This window comes from Pezoporus wallicus, unplaced genomic scaffold (genome assembly GCF_028554395.1).
Source record: "Pezoporus wallicus isolate ANWC-B61680 ecotype Strahan unplaced genomic scaffold, APGP_CSIRO_Pwel_v1 contig_5418, whole genome shotgun sequence".
Lineage (NCBI taxonomy): Eukaryota > Metazoa > Chordata > Aves > Psittaciformes > Psittacidae > Pezoporus > Pezoporus wallicus.
In genome coordinates, this window is record NW_026640709.1 from 2,010,189 (window position 1) to 2,031,995 (window position 21,807).

The 21,807-nt window shown below is 36.2% G+C and overlaps 1 protein-coding gene across 23 annotated transcripts in view; it reads right to left on the reverse strand.

Moving 5' to 3' along the window:
- GPHN (gephyrin) overlaps positions 1–21,807 on the reverse strand; it is a 304,336-nt gene that overhangs the window by 146,543 nt on the left and 135,986 nt on the right. For all 23 annotated transcript variants that reach the window (XM_057420149.1, XM_057420165.1, XM_057420152.1 and 20 more), the window contains one exon: positions 21,585–21,642. In XM_057420149.1, the coding sequence (XP_057276132.1) occupies positions 21,585–21,642 (58 nt within the window). The remainder of the gene's footprint in view (positions 1–21,584; positions 21,643–21,807) is intronic.

Genomic DNA, 21,807 nt, shown 5'->3' on the forward strand with positions numbered 1-21,807 from the left:
CAGTAACCTTTCTTCTTTGAGTCTGCATGTACATTCCCACAATGACTCACTCTGAACAGTTACCTTTGCCTTTTACCACCCAGAAGAATGTCTGAGGACTCCCACAAACAACTGCAGCATCACTCCACTGAAGGCTGAAACAGCCCTGGATACTATTAGGCTAACATAATGCTGGGTGAAAGCAAAGACTGAACTCCAGGTAGCCTTATGGCAAATGTTCAAATACCATGCAGTACAGATGCCAAGTCTGCCCAGAGATCTGCTAGAATATGCTTTGGGCTTTTGCTTCTTTGGAGAAGAAGTTCCTTGGGTCCACATAGAGCCGGAAAGCCATCTGAACAATCACTGTGTGAAGTGAACTTCTGGGTACTGCTACAGTGCAACAAGCAAAGAAACAAACTAAAAGGCTTGGACTTGTGAAGAGAAATAATAAAGTCCTTACAAAACCAAGAAGGTTTTAAAGGATAAAACTCAATCAGAGAAGTGTAAGATCTGGAAATCAGTAGTGAAGGACTAATTGCCTAACTACTCTGGAACCCCAGTACCACTTCAAGAAGGAATTTTGGGTGACTGAAGAACAGATACTCTGTCCTTATAAAAGAAGTATGCAAAATGGCAGCCATAAGGACTCATATACTTCAGCAGCCGGCTGAGAAAACTGTTACTAGATGTGTCACATTCATAGACACAAGCAGAAGGAGTAAGAATTTAAGACCTCAAAATGGGAGAAGGAACCACTATAATGCAATGGTTTTCCATGGCTATTTAGTCATGAAAAGTCCAATGCATCCTGATCAGCTGTTAGGAAGCTATGAGTTCTGAGGTATGAGAATATGAGCACACTCAACCAGAGAGAGCAACTTGGAACCCTCACCAAAGTACAGAAAGGAATCAGAGGAACTGCATGTAACAAATAAAAGAGCTGTGATCAATGCAGCAACACACACGTCATACAGAAATGCTACTGGCTATCATTACTCTGGAGAGTAACAAGAACTGACTATCCCAGAGATTGACTAACGTTCTGACATGGAGGGTCCTGAGACTGCCACAGGTTGAAGAAGAGCTGAAATACAATGTCTATGGATACTACAAAAGAAAACTCACATAGATGCGTATGAATACACCCACAGTCAGAACAGGTGACATTACCCCCCAAAATATCAAGTTTGTCTTTACAGAATGCCTGTCTGTAACTGTGCCAATTCTAGTAATTTACAATCAATATACCATAAAAGGAGAAGCAGCATTTTGCAAGCCTAGTCCAAGCAAAATTGCTTTATGGCTTTATTAAACCAGGCAGCAGAATAAGATGCTGAAACAATGAGTATATTTTAGCAAAAGCATAGGCAGTATTGCATAGATCAGACTTAAGTCCTCTAAAGAATATCCCTAAAGGAAACAGCAAAAGTCACTTGTATCCTCACTGAAATTTCCTTGGTGAAGTCTGGTCTATCAAATTCTAAATCATATACTAAAATAGGCCTAGGTGGAATCTTTTTTTTCTCTATCCAGTTCAAGATTATTTTGTCATTCCTGGCAGACACCCGTCTAAAAAACACATTCTTAAATATCAATGAATATTTTACTTTTGGACAAATTACAACTGGAAGAGCAGCTGATTAAAGCAGTTTAAATGAAAATTCTAATTTTCAGAAGAAATGTAGATATTTGGTCTAAAGTATCACTTCAATCTTATGAGTGACTGTAAAGAGTCAAACTACTGAGAAATAAAAAAAACACAGATGATACACTCCTTTGGAAGTGATACTGCTTGCATCTTGTAGCCGAGGTAAAGGTACTGGACTGTTTCCTAATCTGAACCAAAATGTTCTGTATGTTTATATAGTCAAATATGTTATTATACTTCACTTCATGAAAACCGAGCTCTGAATGATGCATGCATCTATTGGTCTGAATGATCAATGTGGGGGAAAAAAAAAGCAGGATGACTAGAAGAGATGCTTGCAAGCTCCTGAATTCCAGGTACAGATACGGTTCCAGCCAGAATGGAGTGACTGTGGTGACTTAGATACTGCTTTTTCTTAATCACAACAGAATAAGGGTATCGGTAGACAAGCATAGATCTGAAATGCACGAAATTTAAAAGACATCTCTCTACCAACTCAGATGCTTTTCCCGTCTAGAGAAGAAATCTCTGCATTTCTTGATGTTATCAACCACAGATTAATCTTTGGGGAAGAATACTGTCAACAGAATTGCCTATATAGCTATTCAGAGAAGTATATGTTAAGAAGATGTGGCAGCATATTTTGAAGATTCTGAAGATAACTGATTGTAACAGCTATTCTATGGCAAGCACAACAACTGCACAGTTGGAGTCACTAAGTAGTGGGTAGATCTTTCTCATTCAGTGCACTATGAAGGTGCTATTCACCCAAAAATCGTTGTTCTGATCATCAGTGTATGGATACAGAACAGCAGTCCAATTTTGCCCAGCAACATTTACCAGAGATGCCCCTCTTTTGCAGTGAAGAAGGCATCTGAACTGACATCTCAACATATTTGTAGTGGATCCCCCTAACATCTGAGAGATTTTAAGATTACTATCAGCTGTATTCATTCTCCAAGATCTAATGGTAATGCATGAATTAAATGTAAGCTGTTCCCAGCCAACCAGTGCAGGTACAGGCCATGTGACATAACAACTAAAGGTATGATCTTATTGTGATCTATGATTGGCCTAGCACTGTTCAGATTTTTTCTCTTTCCTGAATATAAGTTAGATGGGAATTATCTATGTTCATTCCTCTACTGTAGCGTAAAATAAAACAGTTTTTGTAGAGGACCCTGAACATCATGTATGAGTTGATGGAGAAAGGATTCTTGTACAAATCAGGTCACTAGTTGTGAGTATGAAAAGATATATATTTTTCCCCAGGAAAAAATGGTGCTGCTGGCAAATAAGTAACAAATTACAGAGTACCATTTCCAGATGGTATATTACCTTCCAGGTCTAATATTCCATGCCAGATTTAGTTTCCAGAAGATAATAAACCATAAGGGAGAAAGCCCCTTCATCCAAAACTAAGCGATGTCCTTTATTTCTCAAAATATAAAGGAAGGAATGGACATCCTGCTTTGACACATTCTTGTGATGGTGGGTATACAAACAATGAAGAGAAAGATATATGCAAGAAAAGAAAGATGATTCTGGAACTGATTCGACTGCCCACCCTTCTCCATTATCTATTGTGTAGGAGTAATCTCGGAGACTCTGCATATGATTCCTAAAAGGGATAAGGAAAAGATAAAAATCAATTGAGATTTATCGATGGTTCTTAACGCAAAGAACACACTGACAGCTGCTGAAGGCAATGAAAAATAAATAAGATCACAAAAATAAGGGTATTTTTCCCTACAAACTCTTGATGTCTTCTTATAAAGACATAGCTCAATAGAAGAATAATAGAATGAAGTAGTAACAGGCTGCCTTGCTGATTATGATTAGGTTATTGTTTATGCCTGAACTCTGGAATATAAGCATCCAAAGACTAAAATGTAATAAAAGAACCTTTTGGTATTTGTAAGATAATCCATTAATGAACTTAAAAGGCCATTCTCTTCAAAGGGAAGACCCTTTTTAGGATTCAGTCTATGCAGAATCTCTCTGATAGGCCCAAAGGATTATAGCTATTACCCAATACCAGGTGAAAGCTGTGACCATAGAATTTGATGAGCTATCTTCTGCTTCCATTAGAGCTTGCAGAGGTCTCTTAGCATTAGCTGATCCCACTGCAATCAAAGTTTTCAACTGATTATTATACTCAGGAGAAAATTGATGCAGAACAGTTTGCATTAGAAAACTTCTTTCTCTAGAAGCTGAAACTTTCTGGTCATTTCTCTGCTGGAATGTTTTTAAAAGATGTTCTTTTTTTTTGGATACTTACTGACAACAAAATTATTTGAAGTCAGGTGTTAACAAAAGCATTAAAAAATCCTAAAGAGATTTCAAAATCACCTTCCAACTGTTTCTGCAGCTGGTATAAATGAAGCTAAAATCTGCCAGGATACTAAGGTTGTTCAAACATGCCTTTATGGATATAGAAAATTTCACAGGCAAAAAATATCCAGAATGTCTAACAAGCTACAGCATTTTGTAAGAATTTTTTGTATTGTAATCTTCATTGTTTCTAAGCTCCTAAATTCTTGAAAGTTATTTTGTGCTGTATAGAAAAATATACTAACCGTTATATGACAAGAATTATATATGTAAAATAAAAAGAAGTATGTCCTTCTGAACTGACTGAAGTAGAAACAACTTTGCAAGAAGTCTGCCTAATTTGATAAATTTGCTGCAAATGGAGCAAACAGAAGCTTAATTAAGCAATTGCTTTACAAAAGTGAGCTAGCTCAGTCTAGTCTCAAACTGTTAACAAAGCCATAGAGGACATGAACAAAGCTCAAAGCAATAAATGAAAAGAGCCAGAAAAGACAATTTAAGCAGAATTGCTTGTAATCCTTGGTTTTGTAAAGACAGGTGGCAAACTTCACTTACTAAAATTTAAGAATCATAAAAGAAATACTAATCAGTACTATCAGAATGAGAGAAGAAGAAAATGCTTTTTGCTAAAGGAAGAGCAATGCTTACAAATGCTTGCTGCAATCATAGCAAGTCTCTTGACTGCTGCAAAGAATGTCTTGGTATACTCAGAAATGCTTTCCAGGCCCATAATTTCCAACACGCTGGTTCTATTCGCAGTTATTGGTCCTGTGACAGAGTTTTCAAACTACTATTTCCAGGGTAAGAAACACTTGCACTAAGCATGTCATCTATACATGTGCTCCTAACAGTTAATCTTGAATGAATGACGGCTTAATTAATTAAGTGTTCTGGCAATGAATATATTTGTATCATATGCTTAAGTTGCAAAATCAAGATCTGTGCCAGAACCAAAAGCTGCAGCAGTGAGGGAACAGTCACTGAAGCCCTGCTTCAAGACGAATGAATGACTTATAACCTCTTAATTCCTTAACATAAGACAAATCAAATCTTAGTGTCCTTTTTACTAAAAGCTTTTCTTACAATTTAAGTTCAAAACTGCAAATGATTTCTCTTGGGCTAATCTTAGCAGACATTTCTTACCATAAGTAAACCTTTTGATACATGTATTTCAAGAAGTGTTTTTCTAATTTAATTTGAAATTGCTTTCACTTTATCTGGTTTAAATGAAACCTTCATAACTATCTAGAAGACATTATTTTAAATGCCACAATTAAGGTACAGATACCACAATTATTCATTATACTTTCACAAATAGGTATTTCATACTCCTTTCCTGCTGTTTACCTTGATAAAGAATGAAGAGAGGATACATAAACACTTTTTTAATTTTTTTTTAGTAGTTTTCCAAAAGGATAAGCATGAGGACTCAGTAATTACGGAAATGTTTAAGGAGTACAGCTGTAGGTACAGCAGGTTCTCATGAAAAAAGTGCATTCCCATTGTTACTGATGTGCTCAAATCAGACAGGTAGTGGAAGCTGTGCATACAAAATGTCTGCTGCTTCACAGGAAGAGAACCCTTCTTGCTAAAGCATGAGTCATTTTTAGTGTTGTGAAACCATGGAAAGCCCTCTGGACTAGGAAGCACTTGCCTGTTATTTTAAAGATTCAAGACACCACACATGGTAACCTTTACAAGAATCCTGAGTTACTTAAATACTTGGGAAAAAAGTTGCATGAGAAATAATGAATCTTTTTGACTGAGTATCACCTGTTTTATGCACTAGTATGTTAACATATGGTCTGTCACATGAAAATGTTTATATAAGTATTTTTTGTTTGGTTTTTAATTGCAAAACTTACTTTTCTGGACATGTTAAAACCACATTACAGTCATCTGCTCAATAAAATTTAGAATAAAGGCATCATCTCAATAATTAAAAATACCACATTGCCCCTTTCAAAGAGGTGTATTATCTCCCACACATTCTACTTTGAGGACTATGATGCATACAGTATATGTTATCTCTGGACTACTGCTTTCCCTTGTACAGACAATTGCCACTTTAGTGCTGGAGAATGATGAAGAGCCTACACAGGCAGCAGAGTCATTCACATAGCATTTTCAGTAAGAAAGAGTAGGTGGAATTAGTGGATGAAGGAGGGTATGCAATAAATATTATCTGTGAGCAAGAACTGGGCAATACCCTCTGGAAATTAAGGACCACACAATGTTCTATTTATAATGTTTCTGATGTTGTAGTGATCCTGACCAGTAGACCATTATACATCACAGAGTTAGTGATCCACACAACAATTCCCCTGCAGCTCCCACAGCATGCTGTGCTGTGCTCCACGTTCAGTGTGGTCCTTAGGTCTGTGTCATGCTGCACAAACCCCCTGGCCCAAGGACAGACTCAGTCACCTCATTGCAACGGAGGAGGCTGCAGGCAGCTCCCACTCAGTACTGGTGATTACATCAGTAATCTATTTCTTTATCTAAAGGTGTAGCAGGAATTTCTCACGAGCGGGAAAATCTGTTGAAGGATTGATGCAACGCCACATAGTTTCCAGCATCTGAAGCGAGTAAGATTTGCTATCTATAGTCCTTCTCTTATTCTGCCTTATTAAAGCAGATATTTTATTAAGCCATTTGTTGTCCGGCCTTTCTTATTGAGATCCAGAAAGCACCTGGCACCATCCCTCTCTCTCATTCCCCTACCCCACTGCAGAAAAAAAAACACCCAGAATTCCCATTTCAACACCCACCACTTGTGACTCTACGGAAGGAGAAGACCTTGCTACTTTTCCTTGCAATTACTAAACAAGTCTTTTCTGTCCTGTAAGAGCTCTTTCTCCAGGCCTGGAAATACCTGTGAAATTTGAAGATGTTAAAAAGAGATCAAAGATTTACTTTATTTTATTTTTTTTATTTAATTCTGCTAAGAGTTACATATTGCTGATTAAAGACCAGGTCTACCAGGAATCCAACAATTCTATAGCAGCAATACTCCAAGAGCTAGTAGATTTGTATCCATGAATCTAAGCACAGTATTTGACACTTCATCCACTTAGAACTTTTGGTTTCTGAGCTGTAACCATCCATACCAATCAACTCTAAAAAATTAAGCCAATTTCCAAGCCACAGTAGCTATTCTTTCCTAAATGTCACAGATCATTTAGTACATTAGGTCTCTAGCTCCTGTTTCAGCTTTCACTTCTGTCTAACCCCAAAAGCAGAGGTATTTTTAGTAGGAAACTAAGCATTCTTTGTCTGTCACCCAAATTTCAAAATAGCTACCAAAAAAAAAAACCATCATAAAAGCACTGGCTACAGCACATATTTGATTGGAATGAGCACAATACAACTCTCTACACAGAAACTCACTTTACAGACAAAACTAATTTTTGTCAGGCAGTTCATTTTCTATCCCATTCTTTGAATTTTGGCAAATTTGAGTTTCATGTATTTTTGAACCTTTAGGAAAAAAAACCTATAATAATAATGATGAAACTGACACACACTACCACTTCATTTAAATATATTCAATTGAAGGTCATAACTAGCAAGTTAACATCTGGACACCCTCATTTACAGTACTGACAAAAGAACACTATTCTGCTCAGGAGGTAACTGCAGGCTAGAGGAAAAAACAGACTTCACTCCTTTAGGCTCCCTTTATTATAATGACAGTTTTGTAGTTAGATACTACATTTCTCACTGACCTACCTATAGAAAAATGTTCATCAGTAATCTCTGTCCTTTAGATAGATGTCAGTATTTGAATGAGGTCTGACAAAATGTGTTTAAATCTTTTGCAAACTCTGTACTTCCATCACAGGGGAAAATTCTTATCTTCCCCTTTTATTTTTTCAGTTTGACTGCTATGGGATTGCCATGGGTTTAGATGAACTGCAACATAGGGTACAAAAATTGTGCAAAAAATATTGAAATACAAAGTATTCTAAGCACACACGCACAAATACCACATAAAATCTCTATGTTACTTCACATAATATATTTAAATATAGAATCATAGAATAGTTAGGGTTGGAAAGGACCTTAAGATCATGAAGTTCCAACCCCCCTGCCACGGGCAGGAACACCTCACACTAAACCATCTCACCCAAGGCTCTGTCCAGCCTGGCCTTGAACACTGCCAGGGACAGAGCATTCAGAACTTCCCTGGGCAATACATTGTAAAAGGGCCTGTGTACCTAAATACATGAAGTGCATTTCAGCTGTTTTACTTAAAGCAAAGTGGCAAATCCAGGGAACTGAGCCAGTACGATTAAAGCTTCATGATGTATACCAGCTATTCTGAACAGTCAGAATGTATGTCCTAAGTGCTTTCCATGGTTAGGTTCACAGAGAAGACTTAGTTACAGAAAACTCATAATTTCCCTTTAAGTAAGTGTGCACTACTGCGCTTACTTTTGCTGGGTCTCAGAAGTCAACTTGGTGAGGACATTGTGCATGTGAAAGCTTTAATTACACTTAGAGCACAATACTTCACAAATACCCATTTTTTGTTTTTGAAACACAGCCGTGTCTTTGATTTCTCATCTACAGAAGTATTCACAGTTCTGAACAGTACTTACAGGCATTTAGGGCTTTTGTATGTAAAGCATTTTTTTACAGTTCCCTGATTTTAAACTCAAGCATCTTTCCTTCAAAACAGCCTGAGGGTAACTGCTGTCTTTTACAGCCTCAAGATACTCTGTACAGCTAAGTTAGCTTCAGTGTCCCAAATGACACTCAGATTTATTTTTACACATTGCCTTTTTTATATAGCAGCATTCCCTAGAAATATTTATTAAAATATAGATCACATTCCTTGCTCCAAATATATAAACAGTTCTATTCTGTTTTATCAAAGAGGGACAAAAATTTTAAAACACCTGGATGGTAAGCTCTTGTCTTCATCAGGTATCCTCAGATGCATAGCTTCTCTTTCAAATTTCATTTGATAAATGTTAGGTAATACTCACTAAATTTAAATTATGTTCACCTACTAAGACCACTTCACTGGTAAGGATGCAGAAGATCTTTAACAGGAAAGGCCTGAGCAGTATAAATTTCCATGGGGATCAGCCTATTTGTTACTAGAGAGGTTGGTCATCATGCTACTGAAGCAACACAGTGAAACAGTTACAATATTTGTAATTTTCAAATACAAGGCTATTTTGATAGAGTATTACAACAGTAACAAAGCAGATGATGAATAATGAGAGAAAACAGAAATGTCAGTCTATCTAGAAATGGTGAAAGTAAATACATGTGTTACCTTTGCAGTCTCAACATTCCACCTAATCTTGTCAGAAAGATGAGGCAGATGAAATTGAATGCAAATGTTTCTGACAGAACAATTCCAGAAATCCTTGTGTATTTTTTAGAAGAGAATATTTAAAAAAGTAAACTCAGCAAGTACTGCACCTTTACTGAACTCTGACAACTCAGTGGCATTCTCTCTCCCTTATACAATTCTTTGAGGAAAATTTAGTCACATCATTTCTGAATTCCTATTATAATTGAAAGGTACAGAAACAGAGTTATAGTAAGCAATATCAAAATACTAGCTATTTTATCATGGGGGTATCCAGAAAAAGAACATATCAAAAGCATAGGAATAATGAAAGAGAAACATCAAGCTTTCATTTTATGTTAGTGCTTAACATGAAAAGAATTGTTTTTCCTGCCCAAATAGTTGCATGCTAGAAACACTTCCATGGGATTTTCAAAGCCACTCCAGAAGAGCAAATATTGTGACTTCGACCACAGAAAATTACATTATGTGTATTGTAATATCAAGACATTCTGTTTAACAAACTACTTAATCTTACATCCAAATATATAATACTACTGTTGTCCAACCAAATACACAATCCGTGTTGTCTCCACACACCATGGGAAAAAATAACTGGCTTTTGTTACAACCACAGGTCTCTGATACAATTTGTCCATATTGATCTCATATGTACCCAATATGGACTCCATTCAGGAAACACCTGCACCCTGTACTCATGTCTGTCTTCTCCTTACCCTGTGGCAGCACTTCTTAGTCCCTTTATGTAAAAGCCATGAGGTTAAATAGCTCCGTAAACTATGGCTCACACAAAACAAAACCCCAGATAAAATAGGGTGGTTTATCAATGCTAATTAACACAATCAGGCTTTTTATCTCTGGAAAAGAAATATAAAACCAAACCAACCCAAACAAGGAAGCTCTCAGAAAAGCTTTTTTTCTCCTGTGTGCTTGTGTTACAGAAAGAGACACTAGGAGAAAAATTCCTTTTGGCATGTTAACATATCGGCCAGGCTTCCTGATTTGAAACTGTTGTTATATAGTATTTTTGGATGTGGAATAGATCTCTTCCTCCAAACTTTTTCTGGATCCTTTTAACAACCTATTGTCAAGTGTATTTTCATTAAGATAATGTGTTCAAGTAACATTTCTGTGTTTTTTACTATTTATAAACACCTCACATGAAATTTTGAATGCTGGGTGATTTTCAGTAAACTATATCAGGCATAGAAGTAAAATACCAACTTCACTTGAAACCAAATTTATGTAAAACAAAAGAGTGGGAGAATTCGAAGTGCTTCTTAAGAATTCTGTTATCTATGTAATGATTAGTATTAAGCAATCTAAAAAACAGAGGTGTTTTTCATTACTTACTGGTGTGATGCTCCCTGAACCACTAAATCATTTCAATAGTCTAGACTACTGGTCTCCAAAGTGGAGTGCATGCAGGATGATGACTGACCTGATCTCCTATGACAATGTGACCTGCTTAGTGGATGAGGGAAAGGCTGTTGATATAGTTTACCTGGAATTTAGAAAAGCCTTTGACACTGTTTCCCATAGCATTCTCCTAGAGGTGTACTCTTTGCTGCGTTAAAACAGACCAGATGTCTGGGAGTGAAAAGTAGTAGTGAATGGAGTCATGAACAAGTCATGTTCCCCAGGGCTCAGTACTAGGGTCAGTTCTGTTTAACATCTTCATCAATGGTCTGGATGAGGGGATCGAGTGCACTCAGTAAGTTTGCAGATGACACCAAATTGAGTAGGAGCACTGATCTGCTGGAGGATGGGAAATCTCTGCAGAGGGATCTGGACTGGCTGGATTGATAGGCTATTGCCAAGGCTATGATGTTCAACCAGGCAAAGTGCTGGGTCCTGCACTTGGGTCACAACAATCCCATGCAATGCTACAGGCCTGGGTAAGGGTGGCTGAAAAACTGCCCAGGGAAAATGACCTTGGGGTGTTGGCTGACACCTGGCTGAATATGAGCCAGCTTGTGCCCAGGTGTCCAAGAAGACAGATGTATTTTATTGGTCTGCATGATTTGGTAACACAGACATGGGTCAAGATAAATGTTCAGTTCTTGGCAATAGAGATGTGGTGGCTAGGGCTAAGGCAAGCATCTTTAACTTCATCTCCACATACTTTGCTCTGATTTTGTTTACCTAGAATACATCCATTTCTAGAAGCCTTGATAAGCCAACATTCCAGCTCTGTGTGCTGTCAGGAATAAGATAAGCCTCTTACCCAACATACTCAACAAAGACAGAATCCACTTAAAATTTTCCATTTTACATCTGTGCTCAGATACAGCTCATCAGCATGAAATCTCATCTAGATGAATCTTGTGCATCTGATTAAAAAAAAGCATCTGAGCAAACAAAATGCCTCTAGACACAGAGTTCAGCATGCCTGTTAATGCTATTTTATATAATTTCCTTATGATATTTCTTTGAAGGAAGTTTTGTGTTGCTTTTCTGTTAAAAGAATTTAATGTTTCCTATTCTGTTTTAGATAGTGGACCTTACATGGGATAGGGTAACTAAAGGATTAGGGCACCACAAAGAAAAAATTAATTATCAGAGAAGTTTAATTAGGTGTAATCACACATGTTAGTACTATCACTCTATTAATACAGTTTACAAACTTGCATATCACAGGGAGGTGTGTGCAGACTTGGTTGGTTTCTTCCTACTGTGTTTTTCCAATCAAGCCATTAAAACACAATATAAAAAATCTAGAGAGAAAACATTATATGAAAGCAAAATAAACTGTATTATTTTAGCAGAATTATCTGCATCCACCAATTACAAATCTTTGTCAGAATAATACAATCTAATGAACTGGTTTGTGATGGAGAGGTAACTGCTGTGTTATAAAGTTTCAGCTTCATCAATTTTAAGCGAATGCTTTCTGTTATTAGGAACTCCATTTTTTACTGTTTTCCCACCTCCGCCCCAGGCAGTAGATTCTCAACTAATAAAAGACATATTCAAAGCTTCAGTGCCTTGAGGCTGTCTTACAATTTGCCTAAATTAAGCATGAGAGTTAATTTAAGAAGTGCAGTAGAAATAAGGGAGAATGTTGCTGAAATGCAACCAAATGTGCCACTCATGGATGTTTCTGTCTCAGCCTCCTTATCTGTTCCTCATATGGAAGTGATTCTATAAATTAGATAATTTTTATAATCTGACTCTAAATCTTTTTCAGCCCTCCTGTGCCATTTTGATGATTAAGGGATCAGCCCTTCACAAACCATTTATGTGTGAGCCTCAGAAAGTTTTCTGTTATGGTGTTGGTTCCTTTTCTAATAATTCCTCACAGTAGATGTTGTTTTTTTTTCCTTTTCTTTTCTCCCTTTCAGTTGCTCCTGAACACTGAGCTAATAGTAACTACCTTAGCACACTTCTCAGACCTCATTCTTGAATTGCAAAAGTCAAGTTAGAGATCCCTACTTTATTTGCAAATTTAGGATTTTTTCACAATTGCCGTACACATCAGTAAACATTTACTTCCATTGAATTTCATCAGAAAGTTTGTCACCCAGCCATTCAGTATTTCAATGTTCTTATCTGCAGGTATACTTAATTTCTCTACAAATAATAATTTTCATAATTCACTAAGACATTACCTGTAAATGCTGTAGAACCTGAAGGTGGGTTTCTTTAAATAAATAAAAAAAAAAAAACAAACCCACCTGATCTCCATTTTTCTTATACATACAGTACCAATATTAATCTATTTTGACAATCAGAAAAGAACTTTCAGAAATCTATTTACCACAAGAAAAAAGAATCATGTTGTAGATCTCCCTCAAACCCACGCGAACCCCTAACCAATTATGACATTAACAGTTATAAGACAACCGTAAAATTTCTTTCACAGATCTCAAGAAAGAGTCACCACAATACATTTTGATAAGGTAAATATAACCAAACAAAAATTAATGTAACAGGTCACATGGAAAATTATTAGGGCCTTTATATAAACTCGATTTACTTATAGAGTTGCCAAAAGCTATTTGCTGCTTAATAAAATTGTACTATGGTTGTTCCGATTCAGCTTAAGTGACTTTTCCAGTGAGAAGCCACTGAAAACACTGTCCAGTATATTAGGTAAGATGAAAAGCCCAAGAACTGTGTTAGAGCAAGCAAGAAGATGGCCCAAGAACTAACTAGGTTTCAGGTGATGATCAGTACAGAGATATGTATTTTGCCAGAATGCAAAACTGAAGAAAGCCAGGATGAAAATAGAGAAAAATGGTTACAAGGCCACAGAGAGAATTTATGCTTGAAAACAAAAAGAGATTTGAAGTTTTTTGTGGTTTATTTCTAATTTACTTAGTGAAGAATGATTTAATAGATAAACAGGACTGTGAGTGTAAAAAACCTGATATACATTAATCTGCCCTCTTAAGGGCAACAGCATCAATAATGCTTAAATGCTGGGTAACCAGAAAGGCTTGAAAGATTAGCAATACACTGGTTTGTTTTGCAAATTAACTTTCAGCTATTTTTTTTTTTTTTAAATCCTACTGAAATTTCTCTATTTGCAGGAGAACCACAGAACTATTCTGTTTTGCTTTGGAAAGTACATAATAATGTTATTTAAGCCTATGAAACATAAGATGGAATACAGCTGGAAAACAAGAAACGACAACTCCTATTTTCATGTGGAAAGTTAATGAATATACTTTTTAATCCGGAGATCTAGGTATTTGATGTCCTTGACAGGAAAGCAGGAGTGCTTGCGATGTACTCAGCAGTCCTAATAGTGATTGGAGTTTGATCATTACCAGAGATATAGAAATTTGTTCCACCCCCATGTACTTGCTAGTGTCTCTTCCAAACAAAAAAAGTCAACTTGGCCATCTTTGCCAGATGCCAAAAAGAGCATAGGCTCAGCTTCTCCCAACTGAGTTGCCTGGTTTTACATCATGCACATCTACCGAAACAGTAGAAACAATGAGAAGGCAGAAAGGAAAAATGCAGTATGTAATACTGGTAATGGTAGCAACTGCCTGGGCCTAAAAGAAAATCCCATCAAATGCTAGTGAACATCCACAAGGGCAGGGCTGAATCCTGTTGTCCAATAATCAGGGAAGAGCGATAGACGCTTCAGGCATCTCCCACTTTACACTCTTATTGTATAGACTTTTTTTTTTTTTTTTGGTTGAGAGGTCAGTGATTGCACTGAATATCCACCATCCACACATGAGAGAAACAGACGAAAAGATCCTTCAGTGAGTACTCCCCTAAGAGTTTCTATACAAAAACTTGAGATAGTGATAGCTATAGCATAGAGAACAGTCATGTCCTCTCAAGAAAAGAGTCTCAAGCTTTTCAGAGCAGAACAACACGAGAGTCCAAACAGGTATCTACAACAGCTACTGGCTTCATAGATGGGGAAAAAAAATCCCATGATAGAAAAGTCATCCTTATAAAACACTCATATTTCACTGGTGGGACAGTATGCCTGGACAGTGGGTCAGGCTCTCACAGTCAGGCTTGGCACTGAAAACCTAGACTCTATGCCAGAACCAGTGTAATATAGACTGTGCTTTCCAGAAAAAAAGGTTAGACTTAAAAAACCAAAGCACTGAGAATGCTAATGAGAAGAAAAACTGACATAACAAAACAGATAACAAAATCACAGTCAAGTAGAAGCAATAGACCATGATGCAATATACTATAAATATTCAGCTGTTGACAAGAACTAAAAGAACAGAGCACAAATGCATGGCATGGGAGAAGAAAGAGCTACAGGCACATTATCAGTACTGCAAGGGGTCTATATATCTAGACATAAATGACTATATATATGTGCTTACAGCATGAATCCTTACACACAAAGAAAAGTAATTTTTTGTTTCATATAATGCTTTTCTCAGTTTTCACACATCATCTCTCACACAAACTTTTCATTCTCTCCAGCATGGAAACAACAGTTTGTAAGACCATTTAACGATTAACACAGCAAGTAAAAACTCCAAAGTTCTTTCTGTCATCTAAACAACGTAATTTATATTTTTGTGGTCATATGTAGCTTAAAAAGAATACTAATCAGTGATTGACTATGCTAATACAGAATTTAGAAATTAAATTGTGAAGAAATCTGTGCATACATCAGGAAAACTTTAATTAAAGGGAAATATAATGAGATGTAAAATTGTTCTAATGTAACATGCCCCACTTCTCAATTGCCTGGATTCATAAGAAGGTCTCCTTTGCGGAAACCTGAGAACCAGGTAGAAGATGTAGAAGATTCAAATCTGAAAGTTCATCAGGGATCTCATACACTAAATTAAGATCTCAGAATAGCATCTATTTTTTGTTACTTGTTGTGACACCTGCAAAACATTTTATAAACCTTTTCCTGGCTGCAGGAGCACAATAATCTGTCTACTGCAGAGCTGGATTCTGACTGCATATTAAAATACAAAGCCTCAGTTTTAGCCAGCACACAGTCCAGCATGACTAGTAATCTACTCATGGAAGAACACATGGCTATCATATATTGCCTTTAAATCTTTTTCAACTTCTACCTGTAAGCTTTGAGTCTATAGACTCATTACCCATTCAATTGATAATACCTTTTTATGTCATGCTACTCAGTAAGAGTTCTTGTGCCATGAATTAGTAATTCTAACCTAAGAGGCAGAAGAAGCAAAACACTATCAGAAAAAACAAGAACCAGAACTGTTCTTCCTGCAAAAGTAAGTAGTAAAAGCTGCTTGGTGTTTTACATCTCCAATTATGGGATTTAAACAGCTTGAGTCTCTTCAAAAAATTCTTATTCTCAAAGGTCACTGGGAGATTAAATCTATTTTTTGTTTGTGCTGAATCCAAACAGATACACAGAGCGTATTCATCAAATTATGATGCCTCCCATTAAAAACCTTAGGGAAACTTTTTGTGAAGATCTTCAGCAAATGCTCATACACTTAGAAGATGAACATCAATACAATGATGAAATAAACCAGACTGAGAACTTAAAGTCCTATGCAAAACTGCATAACAGCACATCTCCTTGTTTATGTAATGTGCTGTTGATTCTACAGAAGATGCAAAAATATTTAAAAGCCCTAACACCAACTATTGAGATACAAAGCCAGTCTTGTGAAGTCCAAATATTTTGAACCACAATTCTGTTGTTCTTATGGACTATCCACCACACTAATAATGACTACCTTTCTTTCATTTTTTTTCAGTCTTTTTGATACAAGCACTTGTTGACAAATTCCTACTTATTTTTCCCACACATTGATAAACATGAAAATGCTTTGAAGGATCAAGTCCAGTGTCTCTTGGCTGCACACAGATGTTGCATGAGTTTCATCAGCTACTCCTACTGGCATAAAGAACAGATTCTGGCACACAGTATTATGTAGGTATATGACACCACAAGGTCTACAAACTTGGAAGTAATTTCTGAGAAAGTCTCTGAATAGACTGAAATTACTTGTAATAATTTCAAAGATGCATATTTTTGATGTCAGAGAGTCCAGCTTTGCTCTGAAATGCAGCTGATACTGAAATCAGCTTACTTTGTTCATAAGATGACCCTAAATATGATTGCATAGAAAAGTTAAAATCTCATTAATTCCTAAGTAAGTCACCTAGAGCAACTGCCCTCTAAGAAGACACATTGCCTTCTGTGGCTAATTTCCCCTCTCACACAGTTTTTAATAACTTTCTACTCTTGAATCTTTATCACCAGAGTCTGTTGCCTCACAGGCCGAAGACAGTCTGAGAGGAGTGAGAGCTATTTATGAAAAGGATTTTAAAGTTAAACTAGTAAGTGAACACATACTTCTAAAGAAAAAATAGAGCTATCATTATTCAGGGAAAAAGTCGATAGTCTTAAATGTAGCCTTTAATGCATATGTGCTTTCATTTAAAGAACAACTAACTATAAAAGGATTAAAGGTGTTTAAGGAGCATGAAGAATGTCTCTCTTGTGAAAGGGTGGATAATGGGACTAAAGAAAATTCCTGTCTTCCTCTAGAACCGCTTTACATGTAAATTACAAATTTACAACCAATTCTAAGAAAAAATTTCTAACAAGATTTCTTAAAATTAACTGCCAGAGGAAGTAACCATTTAACCTTGTTCTCTGCGCTGGAGTATCTGTATCTGTCTCTTACGACAAGTATTACAAGAATGAAATACAATGGCAATGCCGTTCTTGTGCATATCATTTTTATGAACTGAACACCTCCTCCAAAATTATTTCTTATCCTGAGATTATTAAATGCATGCATATGCCTATGTGAAAAGCATATGGGGAAGCACTTAGAAAAAAAAAAAAACCAAAACAACAAACCACAAAACTAAACCCAAGCCACCCAAAACCAACAAACATACAAAACCCAAAACCACCCCCCTTCAATTACATTCTTTTCTTCTGCTCACTTGCAAATCCTAGCAAGCCAGGTATTTTTTTAGAAATCTGTTAATGAATGGCCTTTTCATTCACTGAGTCTTCCTCCAGCATAACAATCCTTCACAAGGTATGGAAACAGAAAGCTGCAATCAAAAAAAGACCATCTCCCACGGTATTATAAACCATAACATGGGAGTGTTGACATATAAAACTATCTACAGGCACAACACAAAAACTTCCTCTCATTAGTAATAGTCATAAACGGTTCCTTACTCTTGAGGCAAACTCCATGTTGTAAATGAAATTGTATTTTGTAATAATGAATGTCATTAACTGGAAATAAGGAAATGTTAAGTTTACTACTATTCTTTTCCTCTCAAATATAGTTGCTTTACTTTCCAACCTAAATATTCTTCAAAACCAGTGCTGCCTGATATGCTCACAAGTCCCCATATCCATGAAATTATTTGGCCTTGGAAGACCTGTTCTTTAGGCACAACATACTACTAGGGGGGGACAAGAAGCAAGGCTGAAATCTGCCAATGTGTTTTTGCAAGTTTGAAAGGCTCCTTGCTTACAAGATGAATAATTCTGACAAGACCAAAAGTCTCAAGAATGTCGGAACAGTGACACTTTCTCAAAATATGCTGTAATTACTATATTCACTGTCTTCATCAGTTCCTGCAGTATGTTAAAACCAGAAGGTACTGAAAACAAGGTGCCATTCCTTTAACTGGTGTAGAGAAATGACAGGAATGCAGATGGCAGTACATCCATTTAGGCATTCACTCAGTTTTTCCTCCTCTGAAAGCTTCTCTTATTGAAGCACTGGTTCTGAAGATCCTGTCATAGAAGACATTTCTATCTTCTAGAAAAGTTTTCAAGGGGGAAAACCTGAAATTTGATGGTATCTTCATATGGTTACCTTCTGAACACTCACACTTTGGGAACCTAAGCTACTATAACAAAAATCTAGGGAAGATAAGTTACACCCCACCCCATTTCAGACATATATAGATGCTGAGGAACTGTAGTGGTGATTGGTTCCATACAATTCTTCCTAAACTTGTGTCCTGGTTAAACCACAACACCTTGATAATGTGCAGGAGAGTAGTTAGGGTACATGCTATCACTTCTACCATAAATACTCCTATACATATGCCTATAAACACACCAGATACTATTTAGCTTTGGTAAGTGGGATGCACTGCTTTAATTATACACAACACTCACCATATACACTCATTCAAAGAAATAGATAACTTTTGTACAGGCTATAATCTAGATACCCATATATGATCTCACAATACATATGTACAAATAGTAAAATCACACTCACATGCAAGGATAAATATATTCTAAACACTCCAGAATGGAAACATTATACAGACATGTTAAAATTTGCTGAGTATTGCAATATGGATAAATAAATTCTCATTTTTATATATATATATATATCTCTATTTAGAAACATGCATTTCATTAAGCTTCTACAGATGTTTTTCAACCAGCAGGTATATTAAGGTTTACAGAGTTTTTCCTCTGCCACAAACTCAGAGATACAGTCTCTTTATAACAATGTTCTACCAAAGATGTAATTACGTGAATTAACAAAATCAATACATCTGTTTTCCTTACAAATTATTGTGAGCTGTAAAGGAAGTTAATCTACCACCTCTTCTAGAATATATGGAAACACTGTCAAAGAGACTTCTTATTTATTTGTCATAGTAATTATTGCTCTCTGCCTGATAAAGTACACTCTTTGCCTTTTAAGAAAGCAGTTCTTACTTTGTAAGGACTATTAGAAAACATGAATATTCCAAGTCCTGTGAATATAATTCAGCAGCCTGTCAAGTTAAATCGGGTATTAAAAATGGAGCTGTTCTTCTTGCATATTCATCAAATTAAACCCCGTAGTATTTCATGTTTAAACAGGAAAGGGATAGCTGTGAGGCAAAATAACTCTGAACTTTTGTACATGGAAGAAGATTCTGTCCCCTCGACAAGTAACATTCCAATAACATAATTTGCTTCTCTTTTATTTCCTTCTTTCTCCTTTTTCTACTCAAATGTGCTTGGAGAACCTTTCAGAAGTTAAGACACCTTGTATATTTACTGCAAGAATACTAAGTCTCCCTGTTTGCCAGCTGCTATTCAAAATGCATTTATACAACAGAATATTTTTCCATATTTGATATAGATTTGTCCATTATACTCACTACTAGTGTGTCTTAGCATCTTCCAGTCATGCCTTATTTCACATGAATAACACCTATTTTATTGCAGCTTCAGATGTTCAATCATTTAAGGTGTGAGAGATGGGCTGATTTCAGTCAAAACCTAGAAGACCCCATTACCTGAATAAGACAAGACAGCTACCAGAAGCAAGCAAAGGAGATTTTTTCCAAACACTTTGAATAGCTCTGACTTAGAAAATACAATCCTCCTTCTACACTTACATGCTAGCACAACTTAGATCAACGAGAAACCCACCCTTTGCTGTGTATCTCAAGCACTTAAACACCAACTGAGAAAGAAAGAGCTGAACATTTAGAACAGGCCTCCTTAGCAGTTGGGGGGAGGAGGCAAGATGGAGGAAATCACATTCCTGTGACTAGTGATCTTGCCTAACACAGTAATTTCCTAAAAAATAAAATTATTCCTTATTTCCCAGCGTTCCATTTTCCTTTGTTCACTGCACTCAGTTTGCACAATAAAGCCAGAAATATCAGCTTCCTTTTCTCCATCTTCAACCTTAGCAAAATGTCTGGGTTTGGATTTCTTATATTAAAGAAGAAAGATTACGGTTTACAGTTTTTTGCAGTTTTTGGTTTTACAGTTTTGGTGCAGTTCTCTGGACATCATGAAAATATTGCATAATACAAGTAAGTTCAGAAAACCTTCTCTCTTTCTTTCTAGTACCAAAGACTTAAGATTGTACCTATCCTAAAAAATTGTGCTCCTCTTAATACTTTAGTACAGGAGTCCATGAACCTCAGAGGAGAGAAATAAATTGTGATCAAAATAAAGTGATAACTTTGATGCAGATATGGGCAGTCACTGTATTTTCTTACAGTGAGTTTGACATTGATTAAGGATGAATAAATCCTTACAACTTTGCATACAACGAAGTCATATCTAGATCAGATGATTATGCAAACACTTCCCTTTACCAGATTTTAAACTAAGCAACTCCTTTTGCACAGCTGAAAATAGTACAAGAGAAAGCACAATGTAATCAATCTTAATGAGCAAGCAATATGTCAGACGGATTGACTACCAACCAAATAGAGAACCGGCTACAAGACCACGCTGCCAGACCTAGGCCAAATTCTCACCTAGTACCAATCTTTTACTCCACTGAAGAACAAAACTGACAAAAATTGCTGAAGTACCTTCCATGAGTGGACTCAGGTAAAGTGAGGGGTTTTTATCATGTACACTTCATTGCAGGTAAACCTCAGTATTTGTTGTGGTCAGTCCTCAAAAATCAAAGAGCTTTTAATGATTTTAAGTACCAATGACTTCATACTATCCCGTTTTAAGACAGATAATATTGCAAAAAAAAAAAAATAAAGCAAAAGGACACTATGTTTATATTTATTTTGTTATGAAAATATAACTCAATGTTCACATTAATACTGCATTTGTCTTCAGGTAACAAAACAGAAACATGCTTAATTACACAAGTTTTTGGCATCAAACAAACCCTACTGAAGTCAACTTAAGTTGAAGGTAAACTGTACTTGTAAAAATAATAAAAATTCTATTTTAGATGCCTAAATATGTATCTAACAATTTTACTCTAGACACTTCCCCCCCATGACAAACTTCAAAGCAAGAAATAACATGGCTTTTTAATACGACATTCCTGTAATTCTCCAAGCAAAGAAATTCAGTGTTGAAAGGCAATAATACTGTACCTTGATTTCTTCTATTTCATCTGGCACTATCTTGTATGCAGATATAGTCCCACCCAACCTGAAATCAGGAGAAAAAAATATTCTCTGAAATCAGAACAAAAATTTTCTCAAAATAAATAACGCAAAGCACAGGATGTTAATGGTGTCATTACTTGTTGCAAAACACAAATATCCCTCCTACAAGTTTAGAGGTAAAATGTGCTAAGCTCCAAAACAGCAAAAA